This window comes from Nothobranchius furzeri, chromosome 11 (assembly GCF_043380555.1).
Source record: "Nothobranchius furzeri strain GRZ-AD chromosome 11, NfurGRZ-RIMD1, whole genome shotgun sequence".
NCBI classification, from domain to species: domain Eukaryota; kingdom Metazoa; phylum Chordata; class Actinopteri; order Cyprinodontiformes; family Nothobranchiidae; genus Nothobranchius; species Nothobranchius furzeri.
In genome coordinates, this window is record NC_091751.1 from 52,646,538 (window position 1) to 52,670,960 (window position 24,423).

General features: G+C 40.6%; 1 protein-coding gene across 1 annotated transcript; it reads right to left on the reverse strand.

Moving 5' to 3' along the window:
• On the reverse strand, positions 1–6,024 carry LOC107383935 (histamine H3 receptor). Its single transcript, XM_015956851.3, has 3 exons — positions 5,534–6,024; positions 4,981–5,147; positions 1–2,060 (listed from the first exon to the last, which is right to left on the reverse strand). Exons 1-3 carry the CDS (start codon positions 5,778–5,780, stop codon positions 1,314–1,316), a joined length of 1,161 nt encoding a protein of 386 aa, XP_015812337.3. The 5' UTR covers positions 5,781–6,024; the 3' UTR covers positions 1–1,313.
• Positions 6,025–24,423: the final 18,399 nt, after the last annotated feature.

A 24,423-nucleotide genomic window follows, 5' to 3' on the forward strand; every position in this document is an offset into this window, starting at 1 on the left:
CTATCTGCCACAATGGCGTAATTACAAAGCTTACAAGTCTGCATCTGGAAAGAAGGATTTAATCTTAACAAATCAAGCCAACAGACACAGAAACAACAGGACAAAAAAACAATATTGCACTCTCAGCTTTTTATGTGCACATTAAACAAAAGCTGCTCAATGTTTGGCACTAATCCAGCAACAACAGGACACAATACGGTCATTTACAGTGAAGCAGAAGAAATCCATCGGATGTATTTCACAGTGTGCATAAAGATCATCTGCTGCTGTTGAGACAGATGAGCTTTTTTTGTTTGTTCCTTAAATTCTCCTCTGTAAAATAAAACAAAAGTATTTTTGCAGGATATTTTCATCAAAACCAAATAAATTCGTTAAAACTGTTAAAAAAATGTTAAACAAATGTTATTAAGCATACTAATTATACAGGTTGCAATTGAATGCAGCAGTCGTGTTTTATAGACTAGTGAGGATAAAGTCATGGGTTGACTCGTTTAAGTGAAAAATAAAAGACAAAACAAACAAATCCACACTTAAATAACCTAAAGTGTTAAAACTGATGAGAAGTTCTCATTTTGACTTGACACAAGGAAGGTTTGTGGTGACATCTGGTGGTCTAAAATGTTACATGCACCTGCCTGTTACAATAAAAATGTATTTTGCACGGTTTTCAAATAAAATCATGTAATTTTTACAAATTAATACAAGGTTTGAAATGAATAAAATATCTTAGGACTATTTTTTTATTAACTGTGGATAAATACGCTTTTAGAAGTGAATAAAATGTAAAAGTATGTTACTAAAGTGTTTTTGGGGGGAAATCGGCAAAAAATGTTTGGTTTTGACATCATATTTTGTTTTTTACATTTAAACACAATGATCAGTTATGTTTCCATCCCTGTCAATTAGAGATATGGAAACTTCCCAACAGCAGAGGGTGGTGTTGATCTGTTTTAAACCAGCTGAAGAAAGGCCGCCACACTGAGGCCAACACTTTTAACAACCGGTGTAATGTTTTTCTGGATATCAAATTATAAACAAATAATAAATATTCTTACAACTGTATTATAATAAAATACAGTTTTAGCACAAGTGATGCACGATACCTTCACTTCCTCACTTCTACAAATTATGATAATCCTGTTTGTGGGATTAAAATCTCATGCTGAATACACAAAACTGTGACAAAAGGATACACATGCGTACATATCATCCAAACACTGAAAGAGCACGTTTAAAGATGGTGCTCCATAATGAGTTTCAGGTTATATTTTAATAGTTCTGATAGCGTTCGTACATGAAGGTGAATTTGATGGTCACTGACCGACACGTAGGACGGGCGACGGGGAAGTTGTGTACCGCTTTGGGCAGAGAATCTTACTGAAAGCCCGCCGAAAGCTACTGTGGCACAGAGGGTACAGGAAGGGGTTAATGGCAGAGTTGAGCCACAGGAGCCAGAAGGTGACCTCATACCAGTGGTGTTGGATGCATTGCCCTCTGCAGGCGGCACGGATGATCATCAGTAGGGTGTAAGGTGCCCAGCAGATGGCAAACACACAAACTATGATGGCCAGGGACTTGGCAATTTTTTTATCCCTGGACAGACGGCTTGAATGAGCAGACCTGCTGGTGGAGGAATCCAGTTTACCCAAACACGGAGAGGAGGTCTGGGAGTTTACGGAGCCTCGCAGTTTCACTCCAACTCCCCAGTTGTGGGACAGGGTGACGCCTTTCCCCTGGGTAGAGGTGGGTTCACTTGACTGTAGCTGAAGCTGGGCCTCCCTGTGGTGGAGCCTCCTCCTGCGTATATTGAGGTAAATGCTGAGGTTGAAGAAAGCCACAGAGATGAAAGGAGAGAAAAACTCCAGCATGGAGGCACTCAGCAGGAAGTACCAAGAGTAATAGAACTCTGCAAAGCACTCGTCCTTCGGCACGCGGCTCCTACCCATCACCAGCTCCCAGAATATGATGGCTGGCCCATACAGGACAAAGGCCAACACCCAGACTGCAATCATCTTGATTATGGCTTGATGAGTCATGCTCTGTCTGGCACGGTAGCTCACCTGCATGAACAAAAAGTTCTGAATTAGAGAATATATCTGAATAATGGTGCCAGTAAGACCACTTTCTTAAAACTGCAGACCTATTTGAACCACTGACTGTATATCTAATAGACAAACCCTCCATAACCCGTAGGTTTCTGATAAACTGAATTGAAGCCCAGTGCCACCGCCATGGCCGCATCAAACGTCACTTATTAATCTGTGGGCAGGATTATGGTGGGGGCAGATTATTGACACCCATCAAACTCTGAGCCAGCGTAGCTGCGAGCGAATTGAACTAATTGAGCTAACCGAAGCTAACGGAGGCTTTTAGCCAGAAAACCACAGTTAGGCGACTCTTCTACGCTATGCCTTCTGCAACGCTTTACCATGATGCTGAGGCTGAGGCCTTCCCTGGAACAAGCAGGGGGCAAGTCGCTAGCATTAGTGCTGATGGTTTAACTGACACCTGTCAATCAAAGGGACAACGCCCTAATTATTCATCATTTCAAGCTTTAATTACATATAAATGGATGCGTTACAAAAGAAATCACCTCCCTTAGAGTTGTCATGATGGTGAACTTGACCTAAAATGGTTTATATAACCAGGCAGTAAACATCTTTGTTACGTTCGTACTGTTTGTTTTCTGATTTTGTTTTCTTTAGTTCTTCGTTGTACACAGTGTAATGACAGTTTGTTCTTACCTTTGCCGACATGTTTGGACGTCGCCGCCAGCTTCGTCACCAACATCCGGCGGTTAACCTGACGTCGAAACATGTCGGCAAAGGTAAAAACAAACCCTCATTGCACTGTGTACAACGAAGAACTGAAGACAACGAAAAGGCTGTAAACATGTTTATTTCTGCGGCGAAGTTGACATTTTTAACACGGGAGTCAATAAGAACTTGCTCCTTTGCCAGCCCCTAGTGGACGAGGTGGGAAGAGCAGTGTTTTGTTGCTGGACATCCCGCTCCACCTCCTGAGCTACTGCTGTCCTAGGTGAAACTAATATATAAAATTTACTCATTACATGCAAAACCAGACATTTAAACCTTTTTTTTTTTTTTTTTGTAATTGTGATGAGTATGACTTACAGCTGATGAAAACACCACATTCAAAATCTCAGACAGTTAGAAAAGGTTCAATATTCACTGATCATTTAGGTGTCACTCTAATCAGCTAATGAATCTAAAACCCCTGCAAAGATGGTCTCTAAGTCTAAATGAATTACTGACATAAATGGACTTTTGCATCATACTCTAATTTTTCCAGTTTTAGCTGTACATTAAGAAAAAAATGTTTGAAATATGAAGGAAATGCTGTTTTTGCACAATGATCCACAGTCGTTTTGTTTAGAAACTGGGTAATCATTGGTGATGTGCTTGTGTGTACGGGTGTGTGTGTGTGTGTGTGTGTTATTGTTATTTCTGTTGTTGTTGTTGTTGTTCTGTTTTATTTTTATTTTTTTCAAAGGGAAGCAATTTGGCTGTGAAAAGAAGACACTGCAGGAAGAGAATAGATAATAAGTTTGTAAACTAGTAGAAAATGTATAGTTCAATAATTATGAATGCTGATTATTTATTAAAAAGCATGACATGAATGAGGAAAACGTGTCGATGTTCTACCCTTTATTGGTGAAAGATCAGCCCAAATGTGTTTTTATGCACCAAATGCAGAAATGCATGCAACAATTTGCTTTTTCAGTCTTATGCAATAAACAATGACCAATCAGTGTATAATGGGAGCCATGTCCAGTTCCCTGACACCTTGCAGAGCATAAAAGCGTGTAAATGAGTATTAAGTCAATGAAGTACCTCTCGTGACCACTTGTCTCAACTATTGTCACATCCTGTGTCCATGCCTGTTCTGTGGATGGAGCACTCAGAAACCTCTTCAGCTCCTCTGAATAAATGTCACTGTGGTGGCTCCTAATTAGCTGTGGTTCATAGACGATGAAACTCTCCTCCACTTATGTCTGTATAAATTAGTTTGTGTTTCTCTTTGGAACCTGCTGCATCTACTCAAAACTGCATTTTTCATCCCAGCGTGTTACTTCGGATTATATTCAGAGACTTTTAGCTCATCCAGCCGACAGAGAATTGGCTTCCTCGCTGCTATTATGCCTTGTTTTGGGGTCTTTTTGGAGATGCTCTGTCATCCCAGCTGCGTGTCATCTGACTCCACCTTTCCTTTTCAAAGACAAACTGTGTCTCTGACTGCTGACAACCCTTTGTCTCCCAGTGTTCAGAGAGAAATGCTTTTAGGAAAATGTTACTCTGCTGCTTCTGCAGCGATTGATCTCTCCAGGTTGGAGGGACTGTGGCACAGAGGAGGACCTCCATGATCAAAGCTGTCTAATTAAAGAAGAGGTTCACTCTCTCTCTGGTGTTATTTTTATTCATTGCTCTGATGTTAAGTGTCCTCCTGTGAAAGGAAACAGAGCACCCTCTTTGTCTTCTTTTCTGTGCATCATCCCACCTCGGAACTATTACAGATTTAGCATAAATCAGCTGGCTGATGTATGGATGAGTCCAGACAAAAGGCTCAATCAAACACAAAAAAGTGTTAATTTTTGTGTAGTTCTGTCTTCATTTTATTATTTTGTTATGAGGGGAAAGGTAGTGGCACTGAGCCTGAATGGGTCAGGTGTGATTAACCTCCACAGATGGGACCATTTGGGGGACTAAGGTGGCAGTGCCAATGAGTCTCATCAGAAATAAAGCAACAGACCATTGTTATATGTTCATGAGGTAAGCAGGTTGAATCTCTTTACAAAAATCCTTAAATAGTCTAAAAAACTGCTTAAATAAACCAAAACTGCATAAATGATCAGTAGAAGCTAAGGTGATTTAACTCTATTAAGTCATTTTCTGTCACAAATCCCGTTAGAAATGATGTTTGTCGATAATAACCGCTGAGGGGACAGTGTGTTCCACTCACTGCTCTGGTGACTGAGAGGAAACGGTCGTAGCTGATGAGCACGATGCTGAAGACGGACGCTGAGCAGAGCAAGTAATCAGTGACCAGCCACAGCTTGCACAGCCCTCGACCCAGCGTCCACCTGCCTGTCAGGATGTAGGGGATGTAGACGGGGATGCAGAATGCACCTGCACAGGAACAGGCAAATGGATTTTCAGCTCTTATTAACAAATACTAGTGTGCACACAGGTCATTAGAGACGAAATAAGGTGTAATTTTGACAGCTGACAAGATGATTGGAAAAATAGAATAAAATCTAAAGAATTAGTGTGAAAATGCATGTTTGCAAAAGTCTGCCGGGGATTAAAGCTGATTTATGAGGATGTTTCTAAACTATTTGCAGCTTTATTTTCTTGAAATTGTGTCACTGCAGTGCTTGCAATTCCTGAAAAGTAGTATTAATAAAGGTGATGTCACATAATAACAGGGCATCCATGTATTTGCAGCTTCAAACTTTAATCCTCACTGGCATCCAGGTGTCTTCAAAGGATGGAATAAATCAGATTAGACTCACCTACAAGAAAATCTGAGATTGCCAAATTCAAGAAGTAGTAATTGCATTGTCTCCTCAAACTCTTGTCCACTTTAAAAGCCAAAATAACCAGCGCGTTGCCCAGAACTATCACAACAACCAAAGTCACCATCATCACCGTCAAGACGACAAACATGGGTCCAGAGAACACAAAACTGCGCTGGACTCTTGTTGAGGGATTGTCGAAATAGTAGCTCGTGGAGTTAGAGTCAGATTCCTCCTCCGACATGGTGCTGATGTCGTTAAATCCTCCACGTGATGACGCTAAAAAGTGATAAAGCAGCAACAGGTGCCAGACCAGTGGAGGCTGCGCTCAGCAGCCCCATATGTGCTCCGAAAGCTCCCGTTCTCTCGATGAAACTGCCCGAGAGCTCAGTGCGCAAACGCATCCACGAGAGAGAGCAAGACGCTCTCCGAAACGCATGCCTGGACACCTGATGGATTTTACGCACGTCTGCCAGCAGCGCCTGTGTGCATTTACATGGATGAAATGTGCACGTGAGCGTGCTTTTCTAGTAATACATTTGAATTCAGAGCGCAGACATGCCGCTCTGCAGAACATCCGAGTTTGGGTGCCCATCAGTGAGGAACAGTTAAGTTCTCTAATAATGAAAATACATTTTGTGCTTAAAAAAGTATTCCGTTCTAGGAATTCCCAACACTTCTTCTGTCGGTTTGAACTGACACTGGCGCGTGACCTCTAATCCACTCACTCCAGAGCCCACTTCTGTTTCATCCAAATGTCACCCACATGATGTGAATCAACACACTGGGCTGATTGGCTTTGTTTAACCACATTCACTCAGATTTCCCTGCTGGAATCCTTCATAGTTGATCCACAGAAACACATCTCCTCATTAAAGGTGAAATTAATACGATTCACAGGAAACAGAAGAAAAATGGCCCTGACGTGGACTCTGAGTGGATGTTGAAATAAAGCAAAGCAGAGGATATTTCTCGAGTCATAATTATCCTTTTAGTTAATAATGCAAAAGCAGTCATTTAAATTTCACAGTCCTATATATTTATATATAAATTGATTTCTTGTGCCTTCACAAAGCATTGTGTCTGTTTGAACCCCGGAGGGTTTTATCACTTTGTCCAATCAAATAAACAAATCAATGGTTTAAATCATAAAAAGTCAGAAAATGATTCTATAGAAAGGATAAAAGCATGTGACAACTATTTAACTATATTTTGTGGACAATAATACATGTTTTTACACCTGTTTCATCATGTCATGAAATAACTGCAGCTGTTTCAAAAAGTGAAGCATAATGTATATATTTTTTTGTTCTTTAATTATTCATGTTTGCTGTCACACAGGTCTTTCATGGTCTGACAGATGACTTTCTTTGAATAAAGGAAAGCATGCTTCATCTTCAAAGTCTCCTAAGGTTTTATATATATATATATATATATATATATATATATATATATATATATATATATATATATATATATATATATATATATGTATATATATATAATTATCTGCAGCCATCCTTGAACTTGTCCAGTGTGGACCTAAGAAAACAACAGGACTGACTGAGGGAGCACAGTTTACTGTTATCTTCTCACAAATGACCCACCAGCAGCTCTCAGAGCTTCTCGCCTCGCAGATCGAATGCAGACACTGATGTATACAAAGTTGTTTTACTATTCTGAGCATATTTAGGTGTCATCATTAAGAGAAAAGTGGTTGATTAATGGTTGGAATGGGTCTGGTGTTTACATTACTAGTTACATGAATATGAATGGGTGTTTTGGTGGATCTAGACCATGATTTGTCTCATATAAAGAGTGCAATTTAATTAACAATGTGGTTTTATGGAAATAAATGGCATGCATGTTGTCGATGGTTTGAATGAACTCAAACTGCTAATGTGCAGTAAAATGAGTCCTTCTTACATTATAATGAAAATGAAGTTTAGCAAAAGCATGATGATTCTGACACTGGCTAAGTTGTCATGGTAACAAAAAGAAATAAAAGACTTGCAAATTTGCAGAAATACTAGAGAAATTTTTTCAATGGCTTTCTGGTGAAGCGCAAATTACAAACAACAGTTGAAAAGTTTGGAAAAATTAGGAAAAGTAGTTGTTATGCATCTCAGGCTAACATTGTTTTAAAATGTCAGGCACTGTAATGCAAAAACTTGGATCAATATTTGGAAAACTGCCTTTTTTCTCAAATAACTGATATTCTTGTACCTTATTATTAATCAGAACTAGGATCTAATCAGTTCAGCAGGTGCAGTCTCTAGAAGAGGAAATCCAAAAGCAGAGACTTATTTAAATATGGAGGGCACTCAGAAACAAAGCAGTGTCATGGAGGCTACACAAAGGCTCTAGCAGTGCCAATTATACTGAGTCCTGCTGAGGCTCTCTACTTCTCTGCCACTCAAGTGTTTGTGTTTGGATGCTGGGCTGGAGTACAGATGCTATCCTACTGTGAGTGTGTCTGCCCGTCCACACTAATCTAGATATGATTCACCCATAAAACCTTAAAGTGTACATCTCAAGTCCCCACTTCACAAAAGGCATTTGGAAAGGGTTTTGTGAGATCACACACATGATCAGGCAAGACTTAAAGTGAGCTGATTTTAAAAGAAGGTCTTAAAAATTGTTCCGTCTGAATCTGTTCAACCAGGGTCTCTGTTTGCAAAACTATCATGAAATTAAAGGCAAAGAAAGTTGCCAGTTTGATTCCTGCCTGTGCTGACTTTCTGCACAAAGTTAGCGTGTTCTCTACATGCATACATGTTTTTTTCTCTAGGTTTGATAACATGCATGTTAATTAGAGACCATGAATTGTCCCAAGGTCTGAGTGCATGGTTAATTGCATCTGTGTGTCCCTGTGGTCGACTGGTGGATGGATGTTTAAAATATATTAAATTTGTCTTTTTATTACAATATTATTTTTTTGGTGAACTGATGTTTCTGTCTTATTTATTCAACCCAAAACAGAAGGGAACATCTATTGGAGGAAACTATAATTTTTTATGTGCCATGCTTTCATCATGCAGTCTTCACCTTCCAAACAAAACATTCAGCTTCAGAATCTTTTGTTTCCTTGGATTTGAAGCCTCTGAGCCTGTCAAGGCTGGAAGGGTTGGAAGAGCTTCAGCCAAACTGAATGGGTCCGTGAAGTCAGAACACATTTGTTTCTTAGAATTCTCAAACAGATAGAATATTTTATTTAAAGAGCAAGTCACCGCCCACCAGAGTATTACTCCACTCCCACTTCCTGTTTGAAAAATGCAACAAATGCTGTTGCCTAGCAGACCAAGAGGGCAGAGCTGCTAACAAATACACACACACACGCTGTGTCTCAATTCAGGGTCTGAATCCTTCAAAGGACCCAGCCTACTCGGCCGATGTGGGCTGGGTCCTCCGTCGGCCGAGTAGACCGGATGATGACGGCAGTGAATTTGGACAGGCCTAGCCTTCATGAATTCCCGCCACTCCCTCGGCGAACGTTCCGTCGCCTAGCAACCATGGAACCGCTGAGCAGAAGGGAGAAGGAACTTTAAACATGGAGCTCAAAGTTTTATTTAGCTTTTTAATCATTTCCTTGACTGTTGGAGAGCTAATTCAGAGAAAATACTTTCGACTAGCTGAGCCTGAGCAAAGATGTGATAATAGTTTTTAATACTTTCTAAGGGTCTTAATTTGACCAAAACCGATTTATCACCTTTTAAGCCTTAACAAGACCCAGCGGATACCCTGTAATATTAAACAATTCACATTTGTAAACAAAAACAAAATTCAAGTGTTTAATACAGAACTGATTTTGAAACGAGCGTGCACTTTAGTGGTTCCGTTAGAATACGCTGCTTTTTCAGGGTGATGAGGCCGCGGTGAGTTTTATTGTACAGACCCTGGTTTGGACTCCCTAATTAGAACTCATTTTCTATTTTAAGGTGGAATAGAGATTGCCGTACTTGTTTTCCTGTGACAACACACTTTCCTTTTAAATTCCCCGTTATTCAGCAGTTTTGAATACTAGGGGCGAATACTTCTTCTGTCCCTCATTCCTTTCAGTTGGACCACTCCTCTTTATCACCTGCCTGATTCCACTCGCATCAGCAGGCTCTCGCTTATCTTTGCTTTCCTTGTGACCTCTTTTATTACCTCCATTGTTTCTGGCATGCGAGCGCTTGCAACAATTTTATTTAGATATTTCTTTTATATGTACATGTTTAATCTTTCTTAACCATTTTTTCTAGCAAGCCTGTCAAAATTCTTCCTTCTCTCCTGTGCCCTCTGCTGCTCTGCCTCCCTATGCAGCCTCAAGTCCTCCCTGATCAGCTCCAGAAGCTGGTCATCGCTGTCACCTTCCCCTGGATGCCCATTTTCTCCAGAATAGTCCCAACAAACATGTAAGAAAAAAACAGGAAGAGAAAAGATAGAGAAAAGAGGGCAACAGGTTATTCCTTTCATGTTTTCGCAGAACAAACTAAACCCAAACGACAGTTTTTAAAATATGAGATGTTATTGTACCTCCATGCCACAGCCGCTGAATACTTTGCTCCAGTGATCATGTGGTCCATCTTCGCCCTAAGCTTAATAAAGTCTGTGGTTTTCTCTTTTGTACCTAAAATACAAACTTCTGTTAAAATCATGGGGATAACGTAGCGGGAGAAGTATAACACCGAGCGGCCGAACATACGAGCCGAGACCGCAATACAAGCACTTTTACTGTAACATTTCAAACTAAAATAACGTTCATGTATCACAAAAAGCCCTTAACCTAACAGTTTTCAAGTTTATGCAGGCATTTATATGCGCAATCCTCTCCGACAGCTCCCGTTTCACTGTCCGCCATTGTTTTTAAAAGTTCTGCCGTCCGGCCCGCAAGGCATCTTGGGAAATGTGAACCATTGAAGGATACACCGGACCCATCCTTCATGCAGGCGAAAAGAAGGCCCGGATTCGTCGACCGCATTCAAAGGAGTATTCGAATTGGGACAGGCCTAGTCACTGTGACATAACCGGCCGACGAATCCGGCCAACGAAGGATGCAGACCCTGAATTGAGACACAGCTACAGGCTCACAATGACATTGTGACATCATATGGTACCAGCTAACATTCTAGGGTACCTTTTAGCCAATAGCGATTGCAGATTTAATTCAAATGCAGTGCAGAGTTTTTACCTGACAACGGCACGACTAATGGATCCAGTAGGACTAATCGGTGACTAATGGGACTTCCTGGGCTATCTATAATTCTTGACACCTTACTTTGCATTTCTTTCATTCATGTATTTATTTAAATCACTGCTATTTTTTAAATTTCCTGTATAACTGAGAGAAATACAAATAAGAATCAAGCTGCTGGGCATCAGTAGAAAAAGGCCACATCAAAATGCTGGCCTGTTGGATAACTTGCCGTTTGAGCACAACAGAAATATCCCCCTGCTAATCCAAGTCTTCACATCACATCAGAGCTGTCACGGTTAAAAAATGCTGATGGTTAACGAGAGTCAAGCCCGCTCCACGGCCGATTGCTGCCTGTTTGGCAGGGCTGCTTGAAAGAGGACGGGTGTTGGCATTTACTTCACGCGAGCTCATTGAAATGCTGTGGGTGTGCCTCATCGTGACAGTATCTTTTCACTTGTTGAATTTTTCATCTCCTTTTCAAAAGCTCCAAGCTGGTTAATTGCCAGTATCTTTTCACCTCGCCCTCATGGCCATTTCTGGGTGTGTGAGACAAAATCCTCAAGACTGCACCTGCACCACATTAAATATAAATAAAGATGTTGTTGTTTGAAACATGCTGTAAATGGCTCTTTGAGTTTGAGTTAGATTTAATTTCATCACGTCTTGTCATAAATTTACTGTAGATAATAAATAAAACACATTATTATTGTATAGTTGCTAAATTAACATTAGCCAATAAACAGTTCAGTTTTAAAAACTTGATTTTTTAAAATTAGTATTAATATTACATGTTTTTTCTATCAGTCCGAATGTGATTTGTGGCTCTTTTTAAACATGTAAAGTAGTAAAAATATTAAAAAATAAAAGTTTTTCAAGTTAAAGCATTGATGGGATTATTTTAGAGAAACTGCTTCTGCATTTGTCTAGAAAAGTTAAGATCGAAAGGAATACTTGTCAAAATGGATTGCTAACATTTTAAACCACTACAGTCTACTAACTTTCACTGAGATCCACAGGGAAGATGTCTTCTAAATCCTTATAATTTTGCAGTGCTTGGTCATTTTGGACAGAAATTATAAGACATTCTTGAACCTGGATACTCCAAAAGTGCTGGATTTAGCAGCTGCTGGTTTCAGTAGTCACTTAGACACCGGATTCAGTGTAAGCAACTGTGGAATGTAATATTGACAACAGTGTTGAGATATGTAAAAATAAATGACATGTCAGTCACTATCAGTATTTTTAGAATGAGGTCTTGGGTATGGTTGGACAATAAGCTATCAGTCCTGAACATCACAAATAGAATTTCTTTTACAAATTCTCAATGAATTAATTTGCACTTGATGAGACATTGGTTATTTTTAACTTTTTTACTGATAGTCTTCACAAGGGCTGAAAATTCCATTTAAATAGTTTTTTTTAACTAAAATGGTAATTACATTTTCAGAATCTTCCAAGTGAACCTAATATAAAATCTATGAAGTGTCCCTTTGAATTGTTTAGCAATCCGTAGTTTTTCTGAAATTTAGCAGTGCTAAAAAATTTTTTTAATTTTATTAAAAGTGCAAATTGTAAGATTTCTACAGTGAAATAATCACAAAACAATCCAATATCTCATGTTGGATGGAAGGTTATACTGAAACGTATTTCATTCTCAGTTGGCTTGGGCGTTGTCAATTATTTTCCTTTCGAAAAAAACTGTAGATGGACATGGTTGCTCACTCTGTGAGTTTGTGATGTTGCAGAATCTGCAACAAGCTAATGCAGCAGCTCAGGCATTTGCAATTCAACACCGACAGGCAAAAATCTCTGAAGAAGCCAGTAAACAGGAGCGACCCAGAAGTTACTTCTTGTACCCCTAACAATTGTTTTACTCTAATATTGAGTGAAGCAGGCCAGAGGCTAATGTTTAGCTAACAATGTTATAGGTCAATTAATCAAATAAACAGCCATAAAAAATCTTAAGCTACTTTTTCTAATATAAACAACTCAACGTTTCAGTTAAATGTATGTGTGACGTAAATAATGAGTTATTGTTGGCATTTTACTTTCTTTAATGAGTCATTCAGAACTATTACAGCAAGCTTACAGCAAGACGGCAAAAGACAACACTTGCTGTAATGCCAAGGACAAACTACTGTACTAAGTGTAGTAAGTGCTCCCTACCGTGAAATACCCAAGAGTGCTAACACCAGATATTGTAATGTATTTCTCTGCTTATCAACTTACTGTAAATGAAATCAATTGAAATCAGCCTTTATTTATAAAGTACCGTACAGGCATGAAACATGCCATCAAATTGCTGTACAATTTAAACAGATAAAACCAGCAGGAACAAATGAAAACCAACAATATAAACATAACAGAGTAAGAGCATGTAAAAATATCAGCAACAGCCATCCCACAGAGTTAAAATTGCAGTTCCACCCTCATCCGTTGGGGGCGGGTGTCAGAAGCGAGCAAATCCTCATTGACTCCCATGTTAAAAATACCAAATTCGCAGCAGAAATAAACATGTTTACAGCCGGTACCAAAACGTGTTTTTTTGTTTAAATGATCTAGTTTACACTCTTGACAACTCTGAGGGTTAGGGTGAATTTTTTTCCAACTCTTCTGTTTAAGTGTATTAAAAGCCTAAAATTCTGTATAATTAATGAGCCTCAGACCCACATGACCACAGAGCTAGCTCAGTGGAAAGGCCTCAGTAGAGCCTCGGTCTGGCTTGGAAACTGTTCCAGGATTTTGAGTCTCTCTGTGTGTGTATTCTTTTTTGGATATTTTTTGTGCAATTGTTGGACAAAATGACTTGCTGTGGCATTAATTGCACTAATAGAGCGTCCAAGGAGTCTCCACTTCATTTTTTCCGGTAAGTAAAATTATATTCATGTATTTTAGTTCACTGCCGAGCTGAGCTTAGATTTTAACATTACTGTTTAACCATGTAATTTAAATGTAATAGGGTGAAACCCAGCGCATTTAACATAATGCTGCACTTCAGACAATGGGTTGAAATATAACTTGTTGGTGGAGCTGGGTTCCGACTATCGGCTTGTGGAGCTCTCGGGAGACCGATGTTTTCCACCCTTTCTCCCCTGCCCGCAGCTCGGTGCATCTCTGTCTGATCGCGGCTTCTGTGTGCTGCGCGGGCTGACGGCTTGTGGAGCTCTGGGATGGAAACCTTTCCACCCAGTTCTCCCCAGAGACAGCTCTGCGCATCTCAGATCGCAGCGGCGCTTGTCTGCTGTGTGGCTGTCGGCTTGTGGAGGTCTCGGAGACCTCTGTGTTCCACCCGGTTTAACCCAGCGGTCAGCCCGGCGTATCTCTGACTCAGAAGCTCTGGTGTTGTGCACAGTTAACTCCGGTTGTAGCTAGGTTGCTACCTCCGTTAGCTTAGCTCCCACCTCTGCATTAGCTTTGGGTTAGCTTCAAGTTAGCCTGTAGCTAGTTCCACCGGGTGTTGTCAGTTGATCCCAGCCTTACAGCCACACCCTCAGCTCCTCCTCTCTTCCCTTTTGTGGAATTGTCTGGGCTTGACGGAACCTGTGACACGGTCAAAATGGCGGTGGTGGCCACCTCCCATTTTAGTACAAAAACTTATTATTTGAGTCTATGGAAACCCATTGTCCATATATGTATGTCGATGGTTCTCCCATACGCAGTACAGGGTTCTATTAATTTTATTCTTTTTCCCACCACCTTTTGCATGACACAGAGTTTGCACCCATTTCTTCACTTAGTGCTAATTCACATCATTCCTACACATAGTACTTGCAGTTACTCATAGTGCTAGGTTTATTTTTGTTTGTTAATTTGCATGAGACGCCATTTTTTGTATCTACATTGAAGTGCCCTGTGCTGTGCTCTCTCTCCTCTGCTGAGTTTCGTCGATGATCCTGCTTCCTGGGGGTGGACCCGTGACTCGTCATCGGATTCTACTCCTCCTGATTGGTGCTCCGGCTCGTGGGACCTAGACGTCCGTTTATTCCGACAGGACTGCTGGGATACTTCGCTCACTGGAACAACCTGCCTGCTGCTCTTTCCTGTGCTGGATTATGATAAGTGCTATAACAAAGATCAATATGCTGTTTTGGAAGTATTCCAGACCTGTGGACATATAAAGTTTTGTTCCTGCTTCAAAGTATTGCTTCCACGGGTATATCTGATAATCTACTGACTTGTGTGCTTCCCGAGGAGTATGCAAGACTGTTCTTTGGCGTGGGGTTCGTACCTCACCACTGTTGACCTCTTTCTGTGGGATTGCACCCTGCTCTGTCGTCGGGGTCCTTCATGACTCTGGTTTGTTCAGTGTCAGGTGGTCTCCCAACGGACCACCGTGCCCTTGAAATGGGGGGTATGTAACGTGATGAAGGAGCTATTCCTCAATGTTATTTAACCTCTTTCCACAGTTGCCTCTGACACAGCACCCGAGTGCATGAGACTGCCTCAAGGTCATGCATTTGCTTCTAAACTGTTTACTTTCCAGCAAAAGAAGAAAGAAGATTAAAAGACTCTTTTCTTTTATTAAATCAAAGAACTCTATTTTTAATAAAGCTAATCAAAACAACTGTTAGTCAATATTGCAATGTGACCGATCTGTGAAATCACAATGTTATAATTAATATGTTTTAATAAGTGAATGACTTAATCTAGTTCACCAGACACACTGACACGTGTAATGTAAACAATCGCATGACACATTGCTCTTGCTGATCCAATCAGAACCTTCCTAGTCTGAAGCGTGGCATAGTCTCTGCGGTGTTTATAAATCTGCCAGCTTTGATTCGACCAGAATTCAAAACATCCAGATTAATAAAACTAGTTCCAACGCCATCTTAAGTTCATTTCTCAAGATCTCACTGAGTTCAGCGCATGCTAAGCGAAGTATCGGACCGGCCATCTGTACTTCCCTTTTTAAGCTGAGAACCATCAAGCTGGAAAAATCTTTTTTTTTTTACCACCCAAGCAACGGTTCCTTTCAGAATAAAAGCTGAACTCGCTGACCCAAAGAGGGCCCCCTTTTGATGCTGTGAACCACCTGTCGCTTTTTACCTGGAGACAATCCAAGGACTCATTTGTCGTGCTGTGACGCTGTACCATTGGCTCCAGTACCAAAAGGAAGGTCCGTGGACCTGGCATTCTGGATCCATCGTTGGAGGTCTCACTGAGGGTATGTGTGGATGCGACAATATGGCGTCTCATGTGTTTATGACTACTCCGGTCAAACTCTGATCAGTTAGGAGCAAAACATTATATCTCACTCAGACTTGCCTCTCCGGATACGAGAGTTCTGAATAACACTCGTTCACATACACCATCCATCTCACACCTCATTCAAACAGAACATCCATCATTAGAGAGTTAGTATTGTTAAATTGTTTAAAATTATTTAGTAGTAAATCATCTTAAACATTTGAAGGTCTCTCTCTCTTCTCTTGTCTCTCAGTTAATACAAAGTGTTAGAAATCCCTGCATTAAAAAGTTCCAGTCTTCTGATTAAATAACCCAGTGGTCCGTAAGATTGACCCCATACTCGACATGGGATCTTAACGTCTCACGGTCCTTAATGAAATGTAAATTACTATCATTACAAGGGAGGCCTAACAGCTAAGGGAAGGGCTTTCTGTAGTCTTGGTCCCGCTATTCCTTATGCCCTCTTGTCTTCAGCTGAGCTCTGGGAACCTAGAGCAGCAATTTGTTCTCAGAGTGGAGTGCCCGATCAGGAAGTGTGGCTGCAACACCTGTGACAAATAGGCAGGGGCCAACTTATTCATTGCCTTGAACACCATTAAAAGAAGTTTAAAACAAAATCTAAAATTGACAGGTAGCCAGTGCAGACCAGCCAGAACTTACTGTGTAGGACTCATCTTTGCTTGTCATCTTGAATCTTCTGGTGTTGATTTGTAACTGGCAACAGATATGAAACCCACAGAACGACAGTGAGATAGTAATTTTTTTTATTTAAAAATAATGGACTGCAGTAACCACATTTGACCACATAATGTAATTCTCACAAATTGCACCTTTAAAACAAAACAATGAGTCTACCTAATACATGAATGTCTATCTTATTGACGGCTATTTTCTTGTTTAGCTTAAGAGGATGAAGCACAGATATGCTTTACGATCAGGCTAACATGTGGATAGATATATTCTTCCCCAATGTTTTGTTTAAAGCTTGCCAGTGATCATTTCAGCTAATTCAACCTTTGTTTTCTAAAACCCAAAAACGTGCTAGCCAAAACAGCCAAATCAGTGTGTGGAAGCTAAATTGATGCTACAGTTGCATGAGTTTTATGCTCAATTAACTGGTGAAAGCTAATCTCATATTTACCTGCTTGCATGAACTTCTCTGGTTAGAAAACAAACATAAAGATTATCCCATTATTATTTTTTCTTTTGGTTTTCTAAAGCCCAAAGAGCAAGGTGTAGATGTGATGATCTTCTGCGTTTTGTCCTATAGTGCCAATAAAATTGCCCACCCAACTTTTAACTATCATTCTAAATGAAAATTGTCATTTTGACCTTGTTTAACCTTGATAAAGAGGCATATTAAAAATGTGCATGCTAAATAAGTATCTGCTTACGGTCAGGTGCTTGAAATAGCCAAAATGAAAAATAAAGTAATGAGAGTTAAATAAATTTGAAGAAAAATAAATGTTTCGATCAAATTTATGTATTCCATTGATTTGCAAAGTAGGAAGTTGGTGGTGTGGATAAAGACTTTTGTGTTAGGAGCATTAATTTCTTCACTCTGGTCAAGCAGGAGAGCTAATTATGGTAATTTTATGGTGTTGGGCTGCAGCAAGGAAAACTACAACATTAAAGTAGAGTTCACAGACTCTCTAGCAGAGAAAAAATATTACTTTTTTAGCTCATAAGAGTTTAGCATTCAAATGCATTTATGGAGTATTTACAGATAGAGAATTTTATTCATATCAGTTTTATCAAAACTAATTAGGAAGAGCATCTGAATCAGAAAATGGAAAAAAGAAATCATCCAAAAGAGAAACAGCTGAAAGGGGGTGACAGCCAGAACTTGGCCAGAAAACAAGGGAGTTTGTTGTGCTGTAGTTAAAAACTTGGCAAGAGGAAGATTTAAAGTCAGAAAATGATTGATGTTAGAATAAACATGAACCTTTGTCATGGAAAAACTGTCATTTAGAAATTTGCATAATTGCACGAAAAACACAGCTTTGTATTTATTTAATAAGATTCTCAAATTTAGGCATCAAGAGCATAAATCTCACCTCTGTAATGTATGTTTGAGTTCTAGCGTTTCCACACTCCATACGTGTAAATAAGGGCCTTTCATTTGCTAATTATGATTGAGCAAGTGGCAATTTACAAAACATCCTGCCCTGTCTCTCTCGTAATTGTCGTCACAATCGTTTTGTCAGTAGAAATTACAAAATTTTGTTTCTCAAATGCATCAAAAGCCCCTGCACGGCCGTTGTCAAGACGCCTGCATCTGAGACCTAATGGGGTTTGGCTGATTCATTTACTCTCCCATCACCAAGCGCTCTGTGTGCATGTCCATCATTTATTATCAAGCATTTCTTCCTATTCATATTGAGATAAGGATCAACAGATAATGCGAGTAGGAAAAGGGGGTCAACAGATGCTGCAATAGTGGATTAACACTCGCCTCGGATGACCTGTAGGAAATGTTTACAAAAGGAAATAATTAGAATAAGATTTCAGTTTTGAGTTTGGCATCACATGATGAGGTGAGACTTGTTATTGGCTGAAACATCCTCCCACCTCATTTTAATCAGACAAGATAAGAAAAAAACGTTTGAATCACACATCTTTGAATGAAACGAAAAAAAACTTCCACGATGCGGTCTTGTGAATACACTCTGTTCTTTTTCCTCCTACCTTTTACTGGCTTAGTCTTTCTGTGCCCGTCCCTGAGACATTCCCGTTGGGGATTCTATCTCCTGGTTCTTTTGGAAGCTCTGGCCTCTCTTTGCCTCCATTATCTTGTAATTTGTGAAGGATTACGCTCTGGAGCACACGCAGTCCACCCCGTTGCTTAAGAACTGTGACAGCTTACAATAATTGCCATACTAATTAGCAGGAACTAGCCCAGCGCCTGTTTCTTCCACACCAGACCAAATTTGATGAATGTGCTCTAATGAATGTCTTAAGTAGTGTTTCCTATTTCTCCCAAAATCCATCATGATTTGCCTCAGGAGCAGCGATCATCTGCAGCATCCCAACGTAAACACAGAGGGAGGCCTAAATCAGCTTAACTCATGCATGTTAAACAAGAGATGTTCATGTGAGGCGTATCTGTTTCGGTATTTCCTCCATGTCAAATACTTTGCATGATTATCATGATTTTCAGACGAGGTCTGCCTCAAATGGATTCTGCAGCTATGTTAATGGATTCATCTCAATTAGAACTCAGCTGACTTTGATGCTTTTCATCTCAGCCGGTCGTTCTCGTGCCTCTTTGTGAACTCCCATAACAAAGCACCAGACTCTTTTTACAGATGACTAATGCTGTTGCCTGCATTCACTCTGAAAAAAAACTTGTAGCGCTGCTTTTCAGATAAACTCATTCAACAAATCCCTTCCATTAGATGTTTGCTCTTTTTGTCTATGTCCTGTTTGTGTGTGTGTGTGTGTGTGTGTGTGTGTGTGTGTGTGTGTGTGTGTGTGTGTGTGTGTGTGTGTGTGTGTGTGTGTGTGTGTGTGCGTGTGTTGCTGCAGATTCTGTGCAACACAAAGCCATGAAAAGTGTAGCTTATCTTTGTGACAAGTGACTCATCTTTGAAGTTTTCTACCACATTCACCTTTATTATGAAATCCCCCCCCCCCCCCCTTACACACACACACACACACACACACACACACACACACACACACACACACATCACCATGTCTCGGGGGAACTAAATGCTAGAAGGAAGGCCTTTACAACTACAGAGAGAGAAAGAGCAGAGAGACCCTGAGTAATGTTTGCTGCCACAGTTATACGCAAGCTGAATTGTCAACTTTAAAGACATTTAAAAGTGATTTTCCACCTAAATTTTGTCACTGTATTTCAAGTACAAAAGTAGAAAGTGACTGTTAGCATGTCTAAATGCCATCTGCTCAAGCACAAACCTGATGGTGCTGCACCTGAGGAGTCTTCTGCCCTGCATAACTCTGCTGTTTGTTTCCAGAGGAGCTGTCCGTTCAGCACCATGCCCTTCAGGCTGTGCCCACCTCCTCCTGCTTTGCCTGGCTCTGCCCTGCATAACCAGCTGTGCAGAGTTACAATCAGCAGCTGGAAGATGCCATCAGAGGATGAAGGACCTTTTGAAGCAAATCCTCAGGGCGCAACAGACCTGAGCTGCCTTTTCTCTGACCTGTGTTCTCCATGTCTTATATGTCTTCTTCGAAGTTCTTGCTATTTGTCTGTGTTTAGTGACTGGTTTAGACTAGTGTGTGAGAGTTTGTATTGTGTACTTGTAAATCTTGAGCCAAACAGAGGAATTCTTAAAAAAGACTTTAGAAGTCTTCCTGTTGAAGTCAGTGTTTAGAATTCAGTGCTTAGTAAATTAATTTTGGTTGGAAAGGTTGGAAAGTGCCGTCTGACAATAATCCATCCATCCATCCATCCATCCATCCATTTTCTTCCATTTATATGGGGTCAGGTCACGGAGCAGCAGCCTAAGCAGGGAGGTCCAGACTTCCTTCTCCCCAGCCACTTGGGCCGGCTCCTCAGGGGGAATCCCAAGGTGTTCCCTGGCCAGCCGAGAAACATAGTCCTTCCAGCGTGCCCTGGGTCTTCCTTTAGGTCTCCTCCCAGTTGGACGTGCCTAAAGAGAACCAAGTCAAGAGCTATTACTTTTTTATTTTTTGCTGAAATAAATTTATTTAACTAAGCAAATAGGTGCAACCCCTTATTGGATATTCACAGCATGGGAGATGAACTTTCCAGCAAGATAAATAACTCCAACTGATATTATGAGAAGCTTCTCATTTCTCAAGCCACCATGTAGAAAAAACGTGAATACAGGGTTAAATAGTTGGCCTTCTCCAACAAAGAAAGTGTCTATAGATATAGCAAAAACTGGTATAACTGGGTTGAAACTAATATAACTGAAAGGAAAATAAAGAACTATCGACTTTGAAGAGGAAATGTGGTCAGAAAAATAATCTTGAATATTTGTGATCACTTAAAGGTTTGGTGAAATCAAATCAAGAAAAATCAATAGCAGAACTGAGGGTTTTTTCACAACATAATTCAGAGTATTTCCACGTGCACAGTCCAAAGTGAACTCAAAGGATTGAGACTGAAGAGCTTTGAAACCACGTTAAACACTAATCAGTGAGAGTAATTAGGGGAAGAAAGTTTCAATTTGCTCGAGAGCCCAATGATTGGACACTGGAGCAATGGAAGATGCTCTGATGAGTCCAGATCTACACTGTAACAGAGCGATGGGAGAGGCAGGGTAGCTAGAGGCAGGTTATGCCTAGGGCTTTGGCAATGCTATGATTTGGGGTTGCTGTGATTGATCAGGTTGATAGGTCTAAAGAATGAGGTCGCCTGCATATACTGCATGAATCTCTGGGATGTGCACAGAGGTTGGACTCTTGTATCATCAATATAAGATCTTGGTGACAAGTTAATTCAACACTGGGTGGAAGTAAACCTTGTGATGATGCAGACGTTTGTCTAAACAATGCCACAGTCAATTTGGCCCATAAATGAAGCCAAGGACATTCCAACGGATTATTAGTGTCTGACCTTTTGCTTTTGGTGATGACTTTTTGGGTGTTAGGCAGTGTATCTAGCTAAATCAAAGAGTAGAAAAAAACCTTTCCACTTTAAAACATGACTATTTAATGATTATTCAAAGTTTAGGTTGGAAGAAGATTAAGAGTAGGGGGCTAAATGTCCTCCTCTCAGAGCTAGGAGTGAAGTACCTTTACTAAAAGGCTCTCTGAATGCATGCTTTTCAAACCCAGAAGGACTGTTATGCAGTCGAGAAACTGGCATGGTTGTGTTTTTCAGAGATTTAGAGTAGTCCTGGATCTTCCTTTAGGGTCTCCTCCCAGTTGGACATGCCTGGAAATCCTCGCCAGTGAGGCATTCAGGCGACATCCTAGTCAGATGCCCGAGTCACCTCAACTGGCTCATCTTGATGTGGACGAGCAACAGATCTACTCTGGGCCCCTCCCGGATGACTGAGCTTCTCACCTTTTCTCTAAGGGAGAGAGCCCAGCCCAGATAGTCAAATTATCTTGCATAAATGACTATAACTTAGAAGACACTACAGATGGACACACATAGAAAACTCTTTCAAAGTAATATTTCATTCATTCATTTTCATTTATTTAATTTATAAAAGCACCTTCCACTACTTCAGTGGAAGCCCAAGGTGCTGAACACAAGCATTTAATTAAAACATTATCCAATAAGAACATACAATAAAGACAGTAAAAAATACAATAAAAACAGTAAAACAGTAACAGTAAATCAAAACCCCAAAAAGGAGATAAGCCTTGAACAGTAGTGTATCTTCAAGCATGACTTAAAAACCTGCAGTGATGGTGCCTGTCCAATATTCAAAGGCAGGTCTTGCCATGTTCAGATCAAATCAGATCAACTTTATTTATAAAGTGCATTTTATATGAAGAGGAGTCAGAACAAAGCGCTGACAACACAGACTATAATATTTACATAAAACCATTTAAAATCCTCAAGACAGAAAAGATCAAAACAGAATAAAAAATTTAAATAAATTAAATTAAATAACCCACACAAGACACACCACAGCGTCTCAGACCGTGTCAAAAGCTTGCAGATAAAAGTGTGTTTTCAGGGCGGATTTAAGTGATGGCAGCGAAGTTGCCTGACGCACATTCAGTGGTAGGGCGTTCCACAGTGCAGGTCCACATGTTGAGAAAGCTCGTTCTCCCCTGAGCTTCTTCCTCGACCTCGGGACCTCTAATAGTAGTTGGTCCGCTGACCTGAGGTTCCGGGCCGATGTATAAAAGGACAGAAACTCAGAGAGATATGGTGGGGCAAAACCATTCAGTGATTTAAAAATAAAAATGAAAATCTTATATTTCACTCTGAAAGTCACTGGCAGCCAGTGAAGGGAGGCTAAGATAGGTGTTATGTGATCCCGCTGTCGTGATCGGGTCAGCACTCTGGCAGCAGCCTTCTGCGACCTTTGGAGACGCTTGAGGGCAGACTGGGTCACCCCAGAGTACAGCGAATTACAGTAATCCAGCCGAGAAGTAATAAAAGCATGGATCACTGTTTCAAAGTGTTGCCTCGACAGGAAAGGCCTCACCTTCACCAGCTGCCTCAGGTGGAAAAACCCAGACTTCGCCACAGAGCTATTTTGGTGTTCCAGTTTAAAGTCGCTGTCCATCTTAAAACCCAGATTTGAAATGCAGTTTTTCACATGTGATGTCATCAGTCCTAAATCAACATCACTAGGTGAAGAACTATTTGTGGGGCCAAAAACCATTACCTCCATCTTCTTATCATTAAAGCTTAAAAAGCTCTGTGCCATCCAATTTTTGATGTCTTAGAGGCAGGTCAAGAGAGTGGATACTGACTGACCCTTTCTCACAGGTCGTCTGCGTAGCAGTGGAAAGCCACTCCATGCTTACGCAGCATGGTACCCAAAGAACAAAGATAAATTGAAAACAGGATGGGCCCCAGAATTGAACCCTGGGGGACCCCCCATGTCAATGGAGAGGAAGCAGAGCTAAAACCTGCAAGGCTCACACACGTGGATCTATCAGAAAGGTAGGACGAGAACCAATTTAAAGCAGTGCCACAGACACCAGACTCTTTAATAGAATGCCATGATCAATGGTGTCAATTGCTGCGGACAAGTCCAAAAGGATGAGGATGATGTATGCCCCTTCATCAGTTGCTCTGAGGATATCATTTGAAACCCTTAACAATGCAGACTCTGCACTATGTAAGTTTTTAAAACCGGACTGAAATACCTCAAGCATATTATTACTCCCCAAAAAGCAAGTTAATGGTGTGTTGACAATCTTCTCTAAAATTTTAGATAGGAACGGCAACCTAGAAATTGACCTGAAGTTGGCCAGTACCGACTTATCCAAGTTATTTCCCTTTAACATGGGTCAGACAACAGCATGCTTAAAAGTCATAGGGAACACCCCAGCAGACAGGCTAGTATTAATAATAGCCAGTATAGGTAACACAATACTAGGGAAAACTTGCTTCAAAAGGTGAGGAGGAGCAGCATCAAAAGGAGAACCAGAAGGTCTCATGTTATTGACAAGCCTTTCCAATAAGGGCAAGCTAATGGGTGTAAACTTGTCAAATGCCCCCGTAGGAATCACTGGTTCAGGAAGATCCAAATTCGGCACTGGGATAGCTGTCCTAATATCAGCCACCTTTTGGATAAAATAATTCAGAAGGTCATTGCATAGCTCAATAGATGGCTCTATATCATCAGTCTGAGGAAGTTGAAGAACAGAGTTAACGGTTTTAAAAAGTACTCGAGGATTATGCTTGCTTGTGGCCACCAGGTTAGACAGGTAATTACTTTTAGAGTCTTTCACCACCCTTTGATGTTTGTGCCACGAGTCCCTTAAAAGCTGATGGGATGCGTGTAACCCATCCTTCTTCCACCTGCGCTCAGCCTTGCGGCACTCCCGTCTAGCCTCTCGGGTGTTCTCATTAAACCAAGGATCAGGTTTTCGCCTCGGCTGC